Source organism: Vicia villosa, linkage group LG3 (genome assembly GCF_029867415.1).
Source record: "Vicia villosa cultivar HV-30 ecotype Madison, WI linkage group LG3, Vvil1.0, whole genome shotgun sequence".
NCBI classification, from domain to species: domain Eukaryota; kingdom Viridiplantae; phylum Streptophyta; class Magnoliopsida; order Fabales; family Fabaceae; genus Vicia; species Vicia villosa.
In genome coordinates this window covers 201,680,891-201,695,565 of record NC_081182.1, presented here as the reverse complement: position 1 = coordinate 201,695,565, position 14,675 = coordinate 201,680,891, and the positions used below count along the sequence as shown (strand labels likewise).

The 14,675-nt window shown below is 34.0% G+C and overlaps 1 protein-coding gene across 2 annotated transcripts; it reads left to right on the top strand.

The window, feature by feature from the left end:
- Positions 1–2,342: 2,342 nt before the first annotated feature.
- LOC131593295 (F-box protein At3g54460) lies at positions 2,343–9,782 on the top strand. 2 transcript variants are annotated; one of them, XM_058865744.1, is made up of 9 exons: positions 2,343–2,946; positions 4,819–5,609; positions 5,706–7,422; positions 7,526–7,739; positions 7,853–8,131; positions 8,232–8,291; positions 8,433–8,563; positions 8,671–8,785; positions 9,367–9,782. In XM_058865744.1, exons 1-9 carry the CDS (start codon positions 2,510–2,512, stop codon positions 9,490–9,492), a joined length of 3,870 nt encoding a protein of 1,289 aa, XP_058721727.1. In that variant the 5' UTR covers positions 2,343–2,509; the 3' UTR covers positions 9,493–9,782. The 2 variants fall into 2 exon arrangements, with proteins under 2 accessions (XP_058721727.1, XP_058721726.1); XM_058865743.1 differs by having other exon boundaries at positions 4,819–7,422.
- Positions 9,783–14,675: the final 4,893 nt, after the last annotated feature.

The window sequence follows — 14,675 nt, the reverse complement described above, 5'->3', positions numbered from 1 at the left end:
ATTCTTAAAATGTTATTTTAGATATTTCATCTTTTTATTGTAACTTTTTTGGGATATCAAAATTTCAAAAAAAAAAAAAATCACTTAATTTTGAAGCTATTTCAAATAGATTTTAATAAAAATCATTTTTGAAATACCACTTTTTGAAAAAATTGCGATTTTGGTTATGTTTTGGTCTTCAATAATGTTTGTTTATGTTATATGATGTCAAAAGTAATGTTTCAATTTAGAAAAAACTAATATTAAAAAACTTGTAATATTTTGAAAAATGATTTTGTAAAATCTATTTTAAAAAATACAAAGAAAAAAATTCATTTTTTTAAAGTTGAAACAAACATGTCCTAAGTCTAAGGGGTTCATGATATGATATGTGGGGTCTCAATATCTCAATTTCACTATTAGGGTATTTTTGGAACCAATCTCTATTACACAAAACCTTGTCTATTCTAGAGTAAATAAGCCCATGAGAATGTTTGTTTAACCATGTGAAATAATCTCCTTTAGTCTCATGCTCATACAACCCATAACATTCATTATCTCTTCTAACTTTATTGACATTACCTATTTTAACTCTAGTTTCAAGTAAAGCAAAACAAGATACCTGCATTTTCTTGAGATGGCCTCCAATCTCCAGACATCATTCTCTTTTACTTAGGCCTCGTACATTCCAGCTTATCATCATGGTACTCTGGGGTCGTATGGGGATTCATCTCCATGTCATAAAGCTCCAATACCATTTGTGGAGTCAACAATAGGCTAAATGATTATGTCCTTTCCTTTGGTTTTAGATCTAACAACAATCCATAGATCTTCTTCTTGTTCCTTTTCTTGTATCAACTTTCCTTCATCTTGTTTTACAATTCCACTATGTCCTTTCCTTTGCCAATACCGATTGCTATCTTCCATATGCTTTTTTCTCCTTACAAAATCAATGGCAGTTGTGGAAAAGTAACCCATATAGGAAGTACCCTGAGCACATCTTCTTTCAATATGAATTCAGAAGTCCATTTATGTAGGAGCATTGGTTTCTTATAGATTGTATAGGGTCCCCTCATAAGAACTGCATCTCTATCTGCTCTTGTCTTGAATCGAATAAGAAAATACCCTTCTTAATTGTAGTAAAGTACAAGTTGTGTTACAAAACTCCAGGTGCTTATCATAAATTTCTTCATCGCATTCATAGATAATTCGCTTCCTAGGGCATACAAAATGAGTGTGTTTCCGCAAAATTCTCTCTAAAAGCTTACATCTTGTTCTTCTATAATCACTTCAATTTCGCCATTCACAATCATTGGCGTTGTGTATGCGATTTCCACCCCGTTTTCACCAAATGATTGCCCTTTATGATGTCAACAAATGGTTTTTCTTCTTCTAGTGCTGACTTTGTTATTTCCACAATTTGTTCTTAAATAATCGGATCCATCAAAGGTTACAATTTAGGGTTTGGTGATTCCAGTGCTTTCGTAGCCTTAGGACTATTCATATGTAGAACTTGACGATGATTATACCAATCTCACTGTCGTCGGTGGTGTCGTTGCTGCCTTCTTTCTCGACCGGCCTCGAGCCATTCAGAACTGTCTGCTCTAAAACTGTGCCCCTAGGGTTTCATATAGTTGAGTCTAGGGGTGGCAAAACGGGTATAAGGCGAGGTGAGCGGCCCATTTTACCACCTCCAGTTGAGTCTCCCCAATTTGGCCCCTAATAAGAAGATTAGGAGTTTAAACCTCCTCAATTCGACTTCAATTGGTGAAAATGGTGGTGGTTTTTGGATGTTGGTTCACGCCGGAAATCGCCGCTAAATAAATAAAACTTACTCATACCTACAAATCCGAATTATTTTTGACAATAATACAAACCTAATTATTTTAGTTTAATTTTTTTTTGTATTTTCAAAAATAATTTTATAATATTAAACTTTTTTATTTATATATAAAAAATTAAATTTGAAATCTAATAAAACGAATATAAATTATTAAAGAATAAAACTACGTCAAAATTACAAAATTTTTTTAAAAATTATTTCAAAATGATTTTTTTGAAAAACTATTTTAAATTTAAGTGATTTTTTTTGAAAATTTTATATTAAAAAAATTATAGTAAAATAATAAAATATTTAAATTAATTTTTTTAAGTACTATTTAAATCAATTTTTTATTTAATCTTTTTTAGAAATATGAAACAACTCATTAATAAATTAATTTCATTAATATGAAACAATCGTTATTTTCTGTATACAATTTTTCTATTGCGACTCCAAAATAAAATAAAATAAAATAAATTAAATTAAATGTCATATAAATATTCTCTTTAAAGAATCCCCAACTTTAATCACCATGCATTTTCCCGCAGTTGAACTCGCTCCCACTCAACCTACACCCCCACGGTTATTTTTTTGACTCTTCACATCTCCCACGGTTTTTTTCTTCCACATATTTTTCTTTCTCATCAAAGATTCAATTCAACCAAATCCATCATCTTCCAAAACCCTCGAAATCGAACCCTTCCACCAATGTCCACTTCCGATTCCACTCCGAATCTCAAACTCTCCGGTTTCCTCTCTACCGTTCTCACACTCTCTCCTCCGCATAATCCCAACGACGCGCGTTTCAATGACCGCTGCGAGATCTTCAACGACGGAGCATCCACTGGATTCCGTACTCAGAACGGCGTCGTTTTGGTCCCTATTGTTGATTCGGAAGAATGCAAGAGCGCGAAGAGGAAGAAGATTGGTGCGGTGAATGGGAGCTTTAGTGTTGTGAATCAGCTTTATGCGTTGGTTGTTCGGAAATGTTTGGAGATTGATGTTCGGGTTTTGTGTGTTGTTGAGGTTTTGGATAGGGTTAGGGTTGTGGTGATTGTTGATGTTTATCTTCCGGTTCAGGTTTGGTGTGGCTGGCAGTTTCCGAAATCTGGTTCGGTTGCCGGCGCGGTTTTTCGTCATTTGAGGTTTGTTTTTGTTTCTGGTTTGGTTTAATTTGATTTGCGTTTGGTTTTGATTTACCGCTTGGAGATGTATAATGTTTTATATATTTTAGAGAAATTGTTTAGTACCAATGTGATTTACTTATGATGACTTACTAAGATTGCAATTTGGCATCACAATCTCTTATTAGGAGAGACATTTGAGAAATTTTATAATGAATATGTAGTTATACGAGTTACACCAGTAATAAGCTTTCTAATACACAATTCAAAACACAAGCCTATTTCATTTAGGAGTAGTGTTGTTAATCCCATAACCTATGAAGCACTTACACTTATAGGCTATAAGTGTAAGTTATAGGAGTAGATGTGTCGCAGGTCTGAATGCGTTGGATGTAGTACGACACTTGTATGACCATGGTATGACACATGTCGGAAGAATCAGACAAGTGTCGGGAAAGTCAAACTAGTATTCTTAAAAAATAGTTATTTTTCTTTGCTTCAACACTCTTTGAATCGGTGTCCGACACTAGTATGACCCTCGTACATTTTTTTCTTTGTTTCAAAACACGTTATACATTTTTTTGACAAACCTCACACACATCTAAAAGGGGTTAAACATGTATTGAAGCAATACTATCATTGAGTAATTAAAGAGATTCATCTTGATTATAATATATTATGTAGTGGTGTCGGTGTCCTATGTTTTTGGCATTATAAGTGTTGGAGTGTCAGTATCGTGTTGTGTCCCGGTATCCGTGTCGGAGTCCGTGCTTCATAGCCCATAACTAAGAAAATAACAATCCCATATCTAAGAAAATACTAACGGATTGATAATTCAAACTCTGCTATGCAACAACGCTATAGTGCCACTATAATTGTTATATGATAACTTTTTGTACTAATTAGCCTAATGTGGAACAACAATGATTTGTTCAGATTCTGCTAGGGTAGCGCCGCTATAGTTGCTTTTTAGCGACATTATTTTTGAGTTTATTTAATATGTGTGATTACTTGATTTAGTGACAGCTATTTGGTTTTCAATCAATAGGAGATAGCGTGTTGTTAGTATTCTTATAGTTATATACTTCCCTTTTTAATTTACTAGTTGAGAGAATGTAAGCTCAGATACCGTGTGCCATGTCGGCTTGGCTAATCACTGTTTTCCACTCTAATTATGAGGTTCCTTGCTAAAGAGGGAACTGATGAATGAATCAAAAAATGGAAAATATTAATTGAGAAGTACAATTTTAATAATTTGTTTGATAACTTAAAGTCTGTACTTTTCACTGAATGCTTTTCATTTTGATTCTTTAATCACTTTTTCGCATTTACTCCCCCCTAAGGATTAATAACTCTTTATTTATTGACATGCTTGTTCTTTCCCACATTGTCTGGTTTTAATGGTCAAAGCATGAGACTTCAAATAGAATGAAACATATGAGTTGATTTAGCTAAAAGGTAGTCCGTCTGACTAGGATAAGGTGCAAATAGACAGTGATGTATTACCATATTCTTGTAACTTTTAATCTGAAATGTAAAAGCTTTCATCAATGCTAAAAGATTATATATTTTGACTAAACTACAAAGTTTATGTTCACTGATTCTCATCATATCAATTTTCTAGTCAAAGCTTTGAAGGGAAATTATAAATATACTTTCTTAAGGAAGTTCGTCGTTCCAAATTTATAATTCAATCAAACATGATTCCTCCTCTAACTTGGTCATGCTATAACGGTGTTCTAGTTCTAGCTAGTCGTTGACCAGTAGTATTCTCAAAAGTGTGTCGTATTGTAATAATATATAAATTGACTGATCTCTTGTGTCATTTTCCTTTGTGAGTATACTTTATAGCTTTGACTATCATAGTTTTCTAACAGTTTAGAGCCTCTGCAGGTGTGATTGGGATGAGAGAAGATCAATGCTTTCTGATCCAAACTACTGTAGGAAGACTCATGTAGAAAATGAGAGCATTTGGAACCTTCCTGTTTGCCATGTACTTGGTTGCAATCTCCATTCCTCTGTGAGAGATTCTTCAAGGGAAAGGCTATTTGAACTTCATGAAATTTTTAAGACAGTACCTTCACCTTGTATAGGAAAACAACAACATATTAATATTTCCAAGATAAAACCTATGGACAACACTTGCAAATCTGGGATTTGGGAGATCTCTGATGATATTTTAATTAAAATTATATCTTCCCTGGGCCCAATGGACCTCACTAGGGTTTCTGTAACGTGTCATCATCTAAGATCCTTGGCTGCTTCAATAATACCTTGTACAAAGTTAAATCTGTTTCCTCATCAGCAGGCAGCAGTTGAGTGGATGTTGCACCGTGAGCGAAATGCTGAACTTTTGCTACATCCTTTATATGTAGCTCTTTCAACTGATGATGGCTTTAGTTTCCATGTAAATACTGTATCTGGTGATATAGTCATCGGGGAAGCTCCTACCATCAAAGATTTTCGTGGAGGAATGTTTTGTGACGAGCCTGGCTTGGGTAAGACTGTAACAGCTCTTTCTCTTATCACAAAGACACAAGGTACGTTGGCGGATCCACCAGATGGGACACAAGTAGTTTGGTGTCAACATAGCTCTACCCAAAAATGTGGCTATTATGAGATCAGTGGTAATAACATCACTAGTTGTACTATCTTGGGTAAGAGGGGTGTGTGTCCAAATACAGGTAAAAATAATGAGAACCATGGTTACTCCTCCCCAAGAGCCAAGTTGTTAAATCCTTGTCAGGAAATCACTAAATCTCGTGATTCATGTTCTGTAGGTGAAAACAAATCACCTGTAGATGTCTGCTTTGAGGAATATACACCTGCTAGTCAAGGCACTAGAAGTTTTAGCCGAGTAAAGAAAAATCTACATTTCACATATGACGAGGAAGCCATGACTTCCAAAGAAAGAAGTGTTGGTAAAAGACCAATTAAAACAAAACATGCATCGGATGTTGCATCCCTTATGTCTCAAAACAAGCTTGTTGATACAAACCTTAGTGGGCAGAATTATAAGTGGCACGGGAAGCGTAAAGCTGATTGTTTGGAATATAGTGATAATTGGATTCAGTGTGATGCTTGTCACAAATGGCGAAAACTTGCAGACAATAGTTTGGATAATTCTAGTGCAGCATGGTTTTGTAGTATGAACACCGACCCTTCATATCAGAGTTGTAGAGTCCCAGAGCAATATATTCAGAATAGCTGTGAGATAACTTACTTGCGAGGATTTCACTTGAAAGGAACTGCTGGAGGTGAGAAACAAAACGTATCATTTTTCACCAGTGTTCTTAAGGAACACCGCTCATTGGTAAATTCTCAGACAAAGAAGGCCCTGATTTGGTTGACCAAAATTTCGATGGATAAGCTTGCAGTAATGGAAACAAATGGTATACGGAGTCCTATTTTAAACAATTGCCGTTTGTCTAATGGGACTTTGAATCCATACCACAAAATATTTCAAGCATTTGGCCTCACAAAGAGATTTGAGAAAGGTGTATGCAGGTGGTTCTACCCAAAAAATCTTAGCAATTTGACTTTTGATGTGGCTGCCCTTGGTATGGCTCTATGTGAGCCATTAGATTTGGTTAGGTTATACTTGTCAAGAGCAACCTTGGTAGTTGTTCCTGCAAACTTGGTCGATCATTGGAAAGCACAAATAGAAAAGCATGTTAGTCCTGGTCAATTGCAGGTTTATGTTTGGAAAGATCATCTGAAACCATCTGCACACTCTCTTGCTTGGGATTATGATGTTGTCATCACTACATTTAGTCGTTTGAGTGCAGAATGGGGGCCACGTAAGAGGAGTGCTCTAATGCAAGTGCATTGGTTTAGGATAATTTTAGATGAAGGGCATACTCTTGGCTCAAGCCTGAGCTTAACAAACAAGTTACAAATGGCTATTTCACTGGTTGCTTCAAATCGATGGATACTAACTGGAACTCCAACACCTAACACTCCTAACAGCCAACTTACGCATCTACAACCATTGCTAAGGTTCCTTCATGAAGAGGCTTATGGGCTGAGTCAAAAATCATGGGAGGCCGGCGTGCTTAGGCCGTTTGAGGCAGAGATGGAAGAAGGTCGGTCTCGTCTGTTGCATTTACTTCAGAAATGCCTTATTAGTGCTAGAAAGGTAGATTTACAAAGTATTCCACCATGCATCAAGAAAGTTGTTTTACTAGATTTTAACGAGGAACATGCTAGAAGTTACAATGAATTGGTACTCACTGTTCGGCGTAATATATTGATGGCTGATTGGAATGACCCTTCACATGTGGAGAGTCTACTGAATCCAAAACAGTGGAAATTTCGTAGTGAAACTTTAAAAAATGTCAGGCTTTCATGCTGTGTTGCTGGACATATTAAAGTTACACATGCTGGAGAAGATATTCAGGAAGCAATGGATCTGTTAGTACAAAATGGTTTAGATTCTACTTCAGGGGAGTATACCTCCATAAGATACAGTCTCCTGTTTGGTGGTCACTGTGTCAGGTAATACTTGGATTTTGATATTTCTATTCTTTAATTTTGTTCAGGTCATAGTCGCTTATTGTCATCAACATAATTTATTACCAATATTTAATGAATTGTGTAGGTGCAAGGAATGGTGCCGGCTTCCTCTCATTACTCCATGTCGACATCTGTTGTGCCTTGGTTGTGTTTCCTTAGATAAGACAAAATGTACATATCCTGGCTGTGATAACTTATATGAGATGCAGAGTCCTGATACAATGGCGCGTCCAGAAAATCCTAACCCAAAGTGGTCTGTACCCAAAGATCTTATTGAGTTACAACCTTCATATAAGCAGGCATGTTTTCTGATTGAGGAATCAGTTGGCATTCAGTTATTTTTTTTAGTTTTGTTTATTATTTAGAAGTTTTCATTGTGCTAAACATGTGCAGTTGATTATTGAATGAACAGGATACGTGGGATCCTGATTGGCAGTCGACTTCTAGTACTAAAGTTGCATATCTTGTTCAGAGGTTGAAAGCTTTGCAAGGAACTAATAAAGAAACGAGTTCGTATATGGACAGTAGCAATAATGCGATGCATATTGAGAATAGTTTTCCTTTGCACACAAGACATGCCGAATCACCATTCCAAGAATGTTCTACAAGTAGGACTAGCACCAACGTGGTCCCTGAAAAAGTCTTGATATTTTCTCAGTTTCTTGAGCATATACATGTCATTGAACAGCAGGTGCTTTTTGTGTAGTACCAAGTGTGACCATTTGCAAATGCACAATATTTTATCCTGTTGCAAACGATTAAACTTTTAACTTAAATTTCTATTTTTCCAGTTGACTGTTAATGGTATCAAATATACTGGGATGTTCAACCCAATGCAATCTAGCCACAAGGTATAAAGTTTGAATTCTCATGTTCTTATTTGCGTTTTCTGAAAATATAAATGTACCAGAAGAAGTCAGTAGTCATGTTTCAGCATGATTCAAGCTGTATGGCACCTCTAATCTTGGTTAATTTACTTTTGTCTTAAACAGAAGAAGTCATTAGCCATGTTCCAGCATGATTCAAGTTGTATGGCACTTCTGATGGATGGGAGTGCTGCGTTGGGTCTTGACTTGAGTTTTGTTACACATGTATTTCTGATGGAGCCAATTTGGGACAGAAGGTTCGTACCTGATTCATGTTTTGCCCAATTTGGCTAATGCTACTTTGACTCTAACTTTCACTCTTGTCCAATTTAATTATCTTCTAACTTGAGTAAAACCTTGTCAGTATGGAGGAGCAAGTAATAAGTCGTGCCCATCGTATGGGTGCTTCTCGTCCTATTCACGTGGAAACATTAGCAATGCGTGGTACAATTGAAGAGCAAATGCTAGAATTTTTACAGGTGAATCTCTATTACTTGAACTTCATAACATCGTCCTAATTTAGTTTAACATGTACTGCTTAGTTTCTTTTGATGGCTTGTTATTTGGTAACTGATAGGATCAATTTAATATCTAAATAGGGAAATTAACAGAAACAGAATAATATAGGAAAAGACTGACTTTTATTTGAATTTCTCTAGAGTTCAAATGGGATCTAGGGTTACAAACAAAAGTAGTATGCTGTAGAAAATTGGCAGAAAGATAGAAAAAGTAAAAGAGGCTCTTAGATAGGCCTTGTCTCTCCCAAGTGGGATATCCACTACTAATTTCTGCGTACCCTAACTACCAGCAGCTCCAATCATTTATTCTGATTCCTAGGACCCTTCCTCCACTCACAGGCTGCCAGCTGTGAGCCAGCTGTAATAACCCATGTGCAGCAAAACTAACAATTATCATGTTCTCTCTCCTTTCTTTTTTGTCTTTTCCTTACATAAAAAATTGTCATATCTACCAGTAACTTTCATTGATTTTTTTTTCCTTGTACTGCTATCCTTTTTCTTTTCCTAATTATACATGCTTCTATTGCTTGATGTTCAACTAGGATGCTGATAAACGTAGAAGATTTCATAATAAAGATGCTAAATCTGAAGACGGTGGAGGACGTGGATGTCGATCGGTGCATGATTTTGCCGAAAGCAATTATCTATTGGAACTTAAATTTGTATAATAAACTAGTTCAGAAACTCCAGAGGGTTCTTTGAAGTGGTTTTTTCCCATTGATGTTTTTGCTAGGAAACACTAGTTCGTAGGAGGATGAGTATTTACCTATTCTAATTTTTCCAGGAAACAAAAAATCGCAGGGTAAGTCATGTTGCAATTGGCGAAGATGTGGGTGATTTTTGTTGACAATTCTTTGGAACTGGTTATTTGGAAGTGACGAAGATGGTGGTGGCTTTACTTCGATTTCTGTTTTCAAAATAGTGATTACAATGATAAATTGAATTTCTTTGACTAAAATATCATAATTAATTGTAGTTAGAGTAGTTTGAGTAATTTGAGTAATTAATTAAGTTGATATACAATTTGAAGTACATCTATTAGCGTTATGATTAAAGTAATACTATTGATTTGAAAGTACAATAAAAATGTAATTAATAGTCTGATGAATTAAAGAGAATAATTCATTTTAAATTTATTTTTCAATTGAATCAATCAATGTAAAATAAGTACAATGAGAAAAATGTAATTAATATATATATATATAAAAAATATTTTAAATGAATCATTGTATGATGGAGGTAATTTCTAAAACAATAAAACCTCACTTAGGGATGGCATTGAACATTGTGAAATGAAAATGGAGGGAGTAATAAAACATTCAAACGTCACTTAGGTTATCCAAGGTGTTAGGTTATCCAAGGTCACACCGATACTAGTCTTTTGCTATCTACTCTTTTGAATAAAATATAAGGGAATTTCTTACCTCATCTCTAGGGTTTTTAGACACCATGTGCGCTTTTAAAAATATCTTTTTGTTTTGGAGATAAATTTATGGAATATGTCTGTATGCATATTTACGAAAGAAAACTAGAAATTGCAACGATAAAAATCAACATTCATAAAACTAAATCGACATTATATTGATAATTTCAACAAAAAATTAAATATTACACTTCAATAGCTTGGTAGACGCTTGCACATCTCTAAGATTTACTCGACTGTTCTTCGTACAGTCGCTATAACTCGAGTGAGATTTTCTTTTCGAAACCGAAGTACGTTCGCCACATCGACAAAACATCCTCTCGGTTCTTGAGCTCAAATTTGCTGTAAACGACATTCCATTCGTTGTCAATTGAAGGTGAACGATACTTAAGCTTCACAACATTTCGTTTGTCTCCGTAAGGTAGGCGATAGTCGATTTCATCAATGATATTGTCGAGCGACGTGTAATCGATGAGTTTGAATGTAACACCCCAAATCTACTCCGCAATTCATTTGGAAAATCAGAGTACAAAATCTCAAAAACCAACATCACATTTGAGGCGTCATATATATCAACTTAAACAACATCACAAATCATGCTCATAATCATAGATACATAACACGTATACAGAGGAATCTTACTTCATTAAACATCTCAACTCAAATAGTTCACAATATCGCAGCAGAATTCAATTAAAATCATAATCCAAATCATAGAATCTACGTCAACATGGCAACAATATCCGACATGTCTCAAAACAAAGAGAACAACAACAAAATCTGACAAGACATAATGCCATAATCAAAATATAACGACATAAAGCAACAAGCATCGCAAACATCCCCCGAGTGCTACATATCAGAGCATAGATACACTGACTCGAGCTAAAGGTAAACAGCTACTCCATGTCGTTACCTGCACGTTACCAACAAAGGGTAACATTCAAACAGAAGGGATGAGATATCATTCATTATAAAGAAATGTATGATAATATTCAAAGCATGGTAAAGATCCTACATATATCACCACTTCCCATTACATAACATCTTACAACAATTTTCGTCACAAATAACTATACTATTATTCCATTGCAATAAAGTATTCAATAACATAACTCAATCATCTACATGTCACAATATTCACATCATAATCACAAACATTCAAAGTGCGACTCAATATGCGACTCAACTTATGCAAATGCATCCGATACCGTTGGAGTAAAACTCCCGTCTCAAACAATTGCCATTGGACCGTCTCAAACATTTGACGTTAAGGTCGTCTCAAACATTTTCCATTAAGGCTGTCTAAAACATTTTCCAATAAGGCCATCTCAAACAATGCAATGGATGCGACTCAAATGATGTACATCCACAAACACAACTTAAACAACCAAAACAACTTAAGCAACATGTCACACATCGTCTAAAACATCACCAACTCAATGCCAAGGTTCTATGGCAATAACAGTATCATTACCATCATGGTAATTCACCACATCTCAATCACATCGTTACGGAATTACAAACATACATCACATACTACTTCACAAAAACATCATTAAATCGATAACATACAATTCAAGAAATGATTAAAAAAGGTTTCCAAAGGTCTTCAAATCATATACATTATAAAGACATTGATTAGAGCTTCACGGAGGTTCAATCGACACTTAAAAAGGAGTTACGAATCAAAAGATACATCATGTCAAAGTTTGAATAAGTTCTGTACAGCAGGGTCCGCTCAGCGACCCTTTAGCGCGCTTGATGAAGTTCAGTTTTCCACAAGCCAACTTGAAGTGCGCTTCCACAAACTGAAAACATAAGCGAACCAAAATCTGAGCTCCGCTTAGCGGACCAGCTCTGCTTAGCGAGCTCTTTTATTTTTTAAATTTCCACTCAGTGTCCGCTTAGCGAGCCGAGGCCGCTTAGCGGACGCGCGATTATGCAAAAAAATAACAACAAACACAAAACTGCGTAATCACACACCCACCATCTAAAACTCATACCAATCAACAATTAAAAACATATAATCATGAAATCTAACATCATTCATCATCAAACATCAACAAAAACATGATTTCAATCACAAATTCATGGAAAATCATCATAAACCTAGGGTTTCTACAACATTCAATTCATGGTTCAACATATCATCTAAATCCACCCTAAACACCATCATACACCCCTTTAGCATGAAAGAACCCCACCTTTACCTTAAATTTTGGATTGAAGCCAACTCTATCTTCAACCTTGAGTTTCTCTCTTCTCTTCACTCTTCTCTTCTTTCTCTTCTTTTCCCAATTTTCACCAAATGAGTTCTAATTCTCTATTTCTCTAAAACCCCTGTTTTGTTAAACCCTTACTATTTTACAAATTACTAATGGGCTCTAATTAGCTTCACTCAATTACTAATGATAACTTAGGCCCAATAACTAATAACCTTACTATATGTTATTTATTAATAATTTCAATAAATAACACAAATAACACATAAGCTCCTAATAAACACATAATTAATTAAATGAATCACATAACACATAATTAAATCAATAATTAAAATAAAAACGGTCGTTACATTGAACGTCCACCCTGGTGTTTTATCGTCGGAGTAGGAGACATTTGCGACATACCAACGCATGTTGATATCATACAATTGCGACATATCTGTGTTTGTGTGAAAGACAACATAAGAAACCCTAAATTTATAGAAAACTTAGGTGAATATGGACCAACCATTTTCTGTCAAACTTCTTTTCGTATCTATATTCACGAAAAGACCCCATATTTATTGGTTCCAGAGGTATCTCTTCGACATATTCTTTGAAACTGAAAACTTAAGAACCTTTCGTAGATACATATCTGGATAGACCCCATATTTTGAAGTTTTTACCAATGTTTACCAGTTTAAAATACTTCCATATATATAGCTCCAGAAAAAAAAAATTTAGCCAAAAAATACGTTCGAATATGTATCTCCAAAAGTGGGGGATATAAATAAAATTACGCTAAATGCCTAAGAGTATCAAGGTGTGGATTAAGAAATTGCCAAATATAATATGATATTGTATCTGCTTGTATATAGATATAGATAGATATTTATGAATATCCATAAACATTTTTGTTTAAAATAATATTTTAAATAATTATTATTAATTAAATTTTTTATCATATTTTTCAATGATATAAAAGAGTTTTAAATTTAATATAAAATAATACAAAATAAATTATATTTAATTTATTCCTTCTTTTACCACATAATTATACTACATCCAACAAAATAATAATATAATAAATTTATATTTAATAAAATAATAATAATAATAATAATAATAATAAGGCTTAAATACACTTTTCGTCCCTGTAAGTTAGCGTGTTTTTGATTTTCGTCCCTGTAAGTTATTTTTTTGGGGTTTAGTCCTTATATTTCAATTTCGCGTTCGTTTTAGTCCCTAAAATCCAAATCCGTAGGAAATTGCACAAGAAAATCCGCAGGTAACCTGCAGATTTTCCTGCGGATTTTGGCTTTAGGGACTAAACCTCGAGCAAAAAGTAAGATATAGGGACTAAAACTCAAAAAAATAACTTACAGGGACGAAAATCAAAAACACGCTAACTTACAGGGACGAAAAGTGTATTTAAGCCTAATAATAATAATAATAATAATAATAATAATAATAATAATAATAATAATAATAATAATTTCATATTTAAAAAACCAAAAGTAATAATTTTAGATTCAATAAAATAATAATTAAGTAACTTTGAAAATTATTATCGGTTAGAAATATCTATGGATACAAGTACTATCAAATCTAATGAGTAATTAAATACCTTTTAATTTTATTAAGGTATAGAGGTATAATCGGATCGGTTTGGACTGATTTTTGATAAATAAAAATTTGAATCGATAATATCTTCACCAGTTTGGTGTGGTTCAGTTTTAACATCCCATTCATTATTAAGCCTCAATTTTGTATCGGTCCATCATTCATAATCTTTGGTTTGGTTCAGTTTTAACATTTTTTTGAAAATAGAATTGAACCAAACTAATAGTTTTGGTTCGGTTGACCGATTTATAATTTTTTTAAATATTATATTCATCATTGTAATCCCCACTATTGTGTTTTCTGGTATATTTTATATATTTTTTAAATTAATACATTTCATGTAATTTAATTCATGCTCAATTTTTTTCAAACAAACTACAACAAATTGCATGATTTTCATTGCATCATGAAATAAATTCAATATCAAATATAAAAGTTACACTTGATATTAGAAAGTTGGGAAGAAATTTGTAACAAGACTATTTTTGTAACAACACTAAATAATTTGGTTGAAGAAGGAAAAACAAAAGAAGGTTAAAAAAATTATGGAAATTAAAAAAAAAACTTGAACAAACTATAACGGTAGATAGAGAGAGCAATA

Bases quoted from the DNA above. Each gene is read 5' to 3' on its own strand.
- LOC131593295 (XM_058865743.1), top strand. From the start codon at position 2,510: ATGTCCACTTCCGATTCCACTCCGAATCTCAAACTCTCCGGTTTCCTC. The intron at 7,423-7,525 runs GTAATACTTGGA...TGAATTGTGTAG, and splicing joins TTTGGTGGTCACTGTGTCAG to GTGCAAGGAATGGTGCCGGC. The intron at 8,132-8,231 runs GTGCTTTTTGTG...CTATTTTTCCAG, and splicing joins TACATGTCATTGAACAGCAG to TTGACTGTTAATGGTATCAA.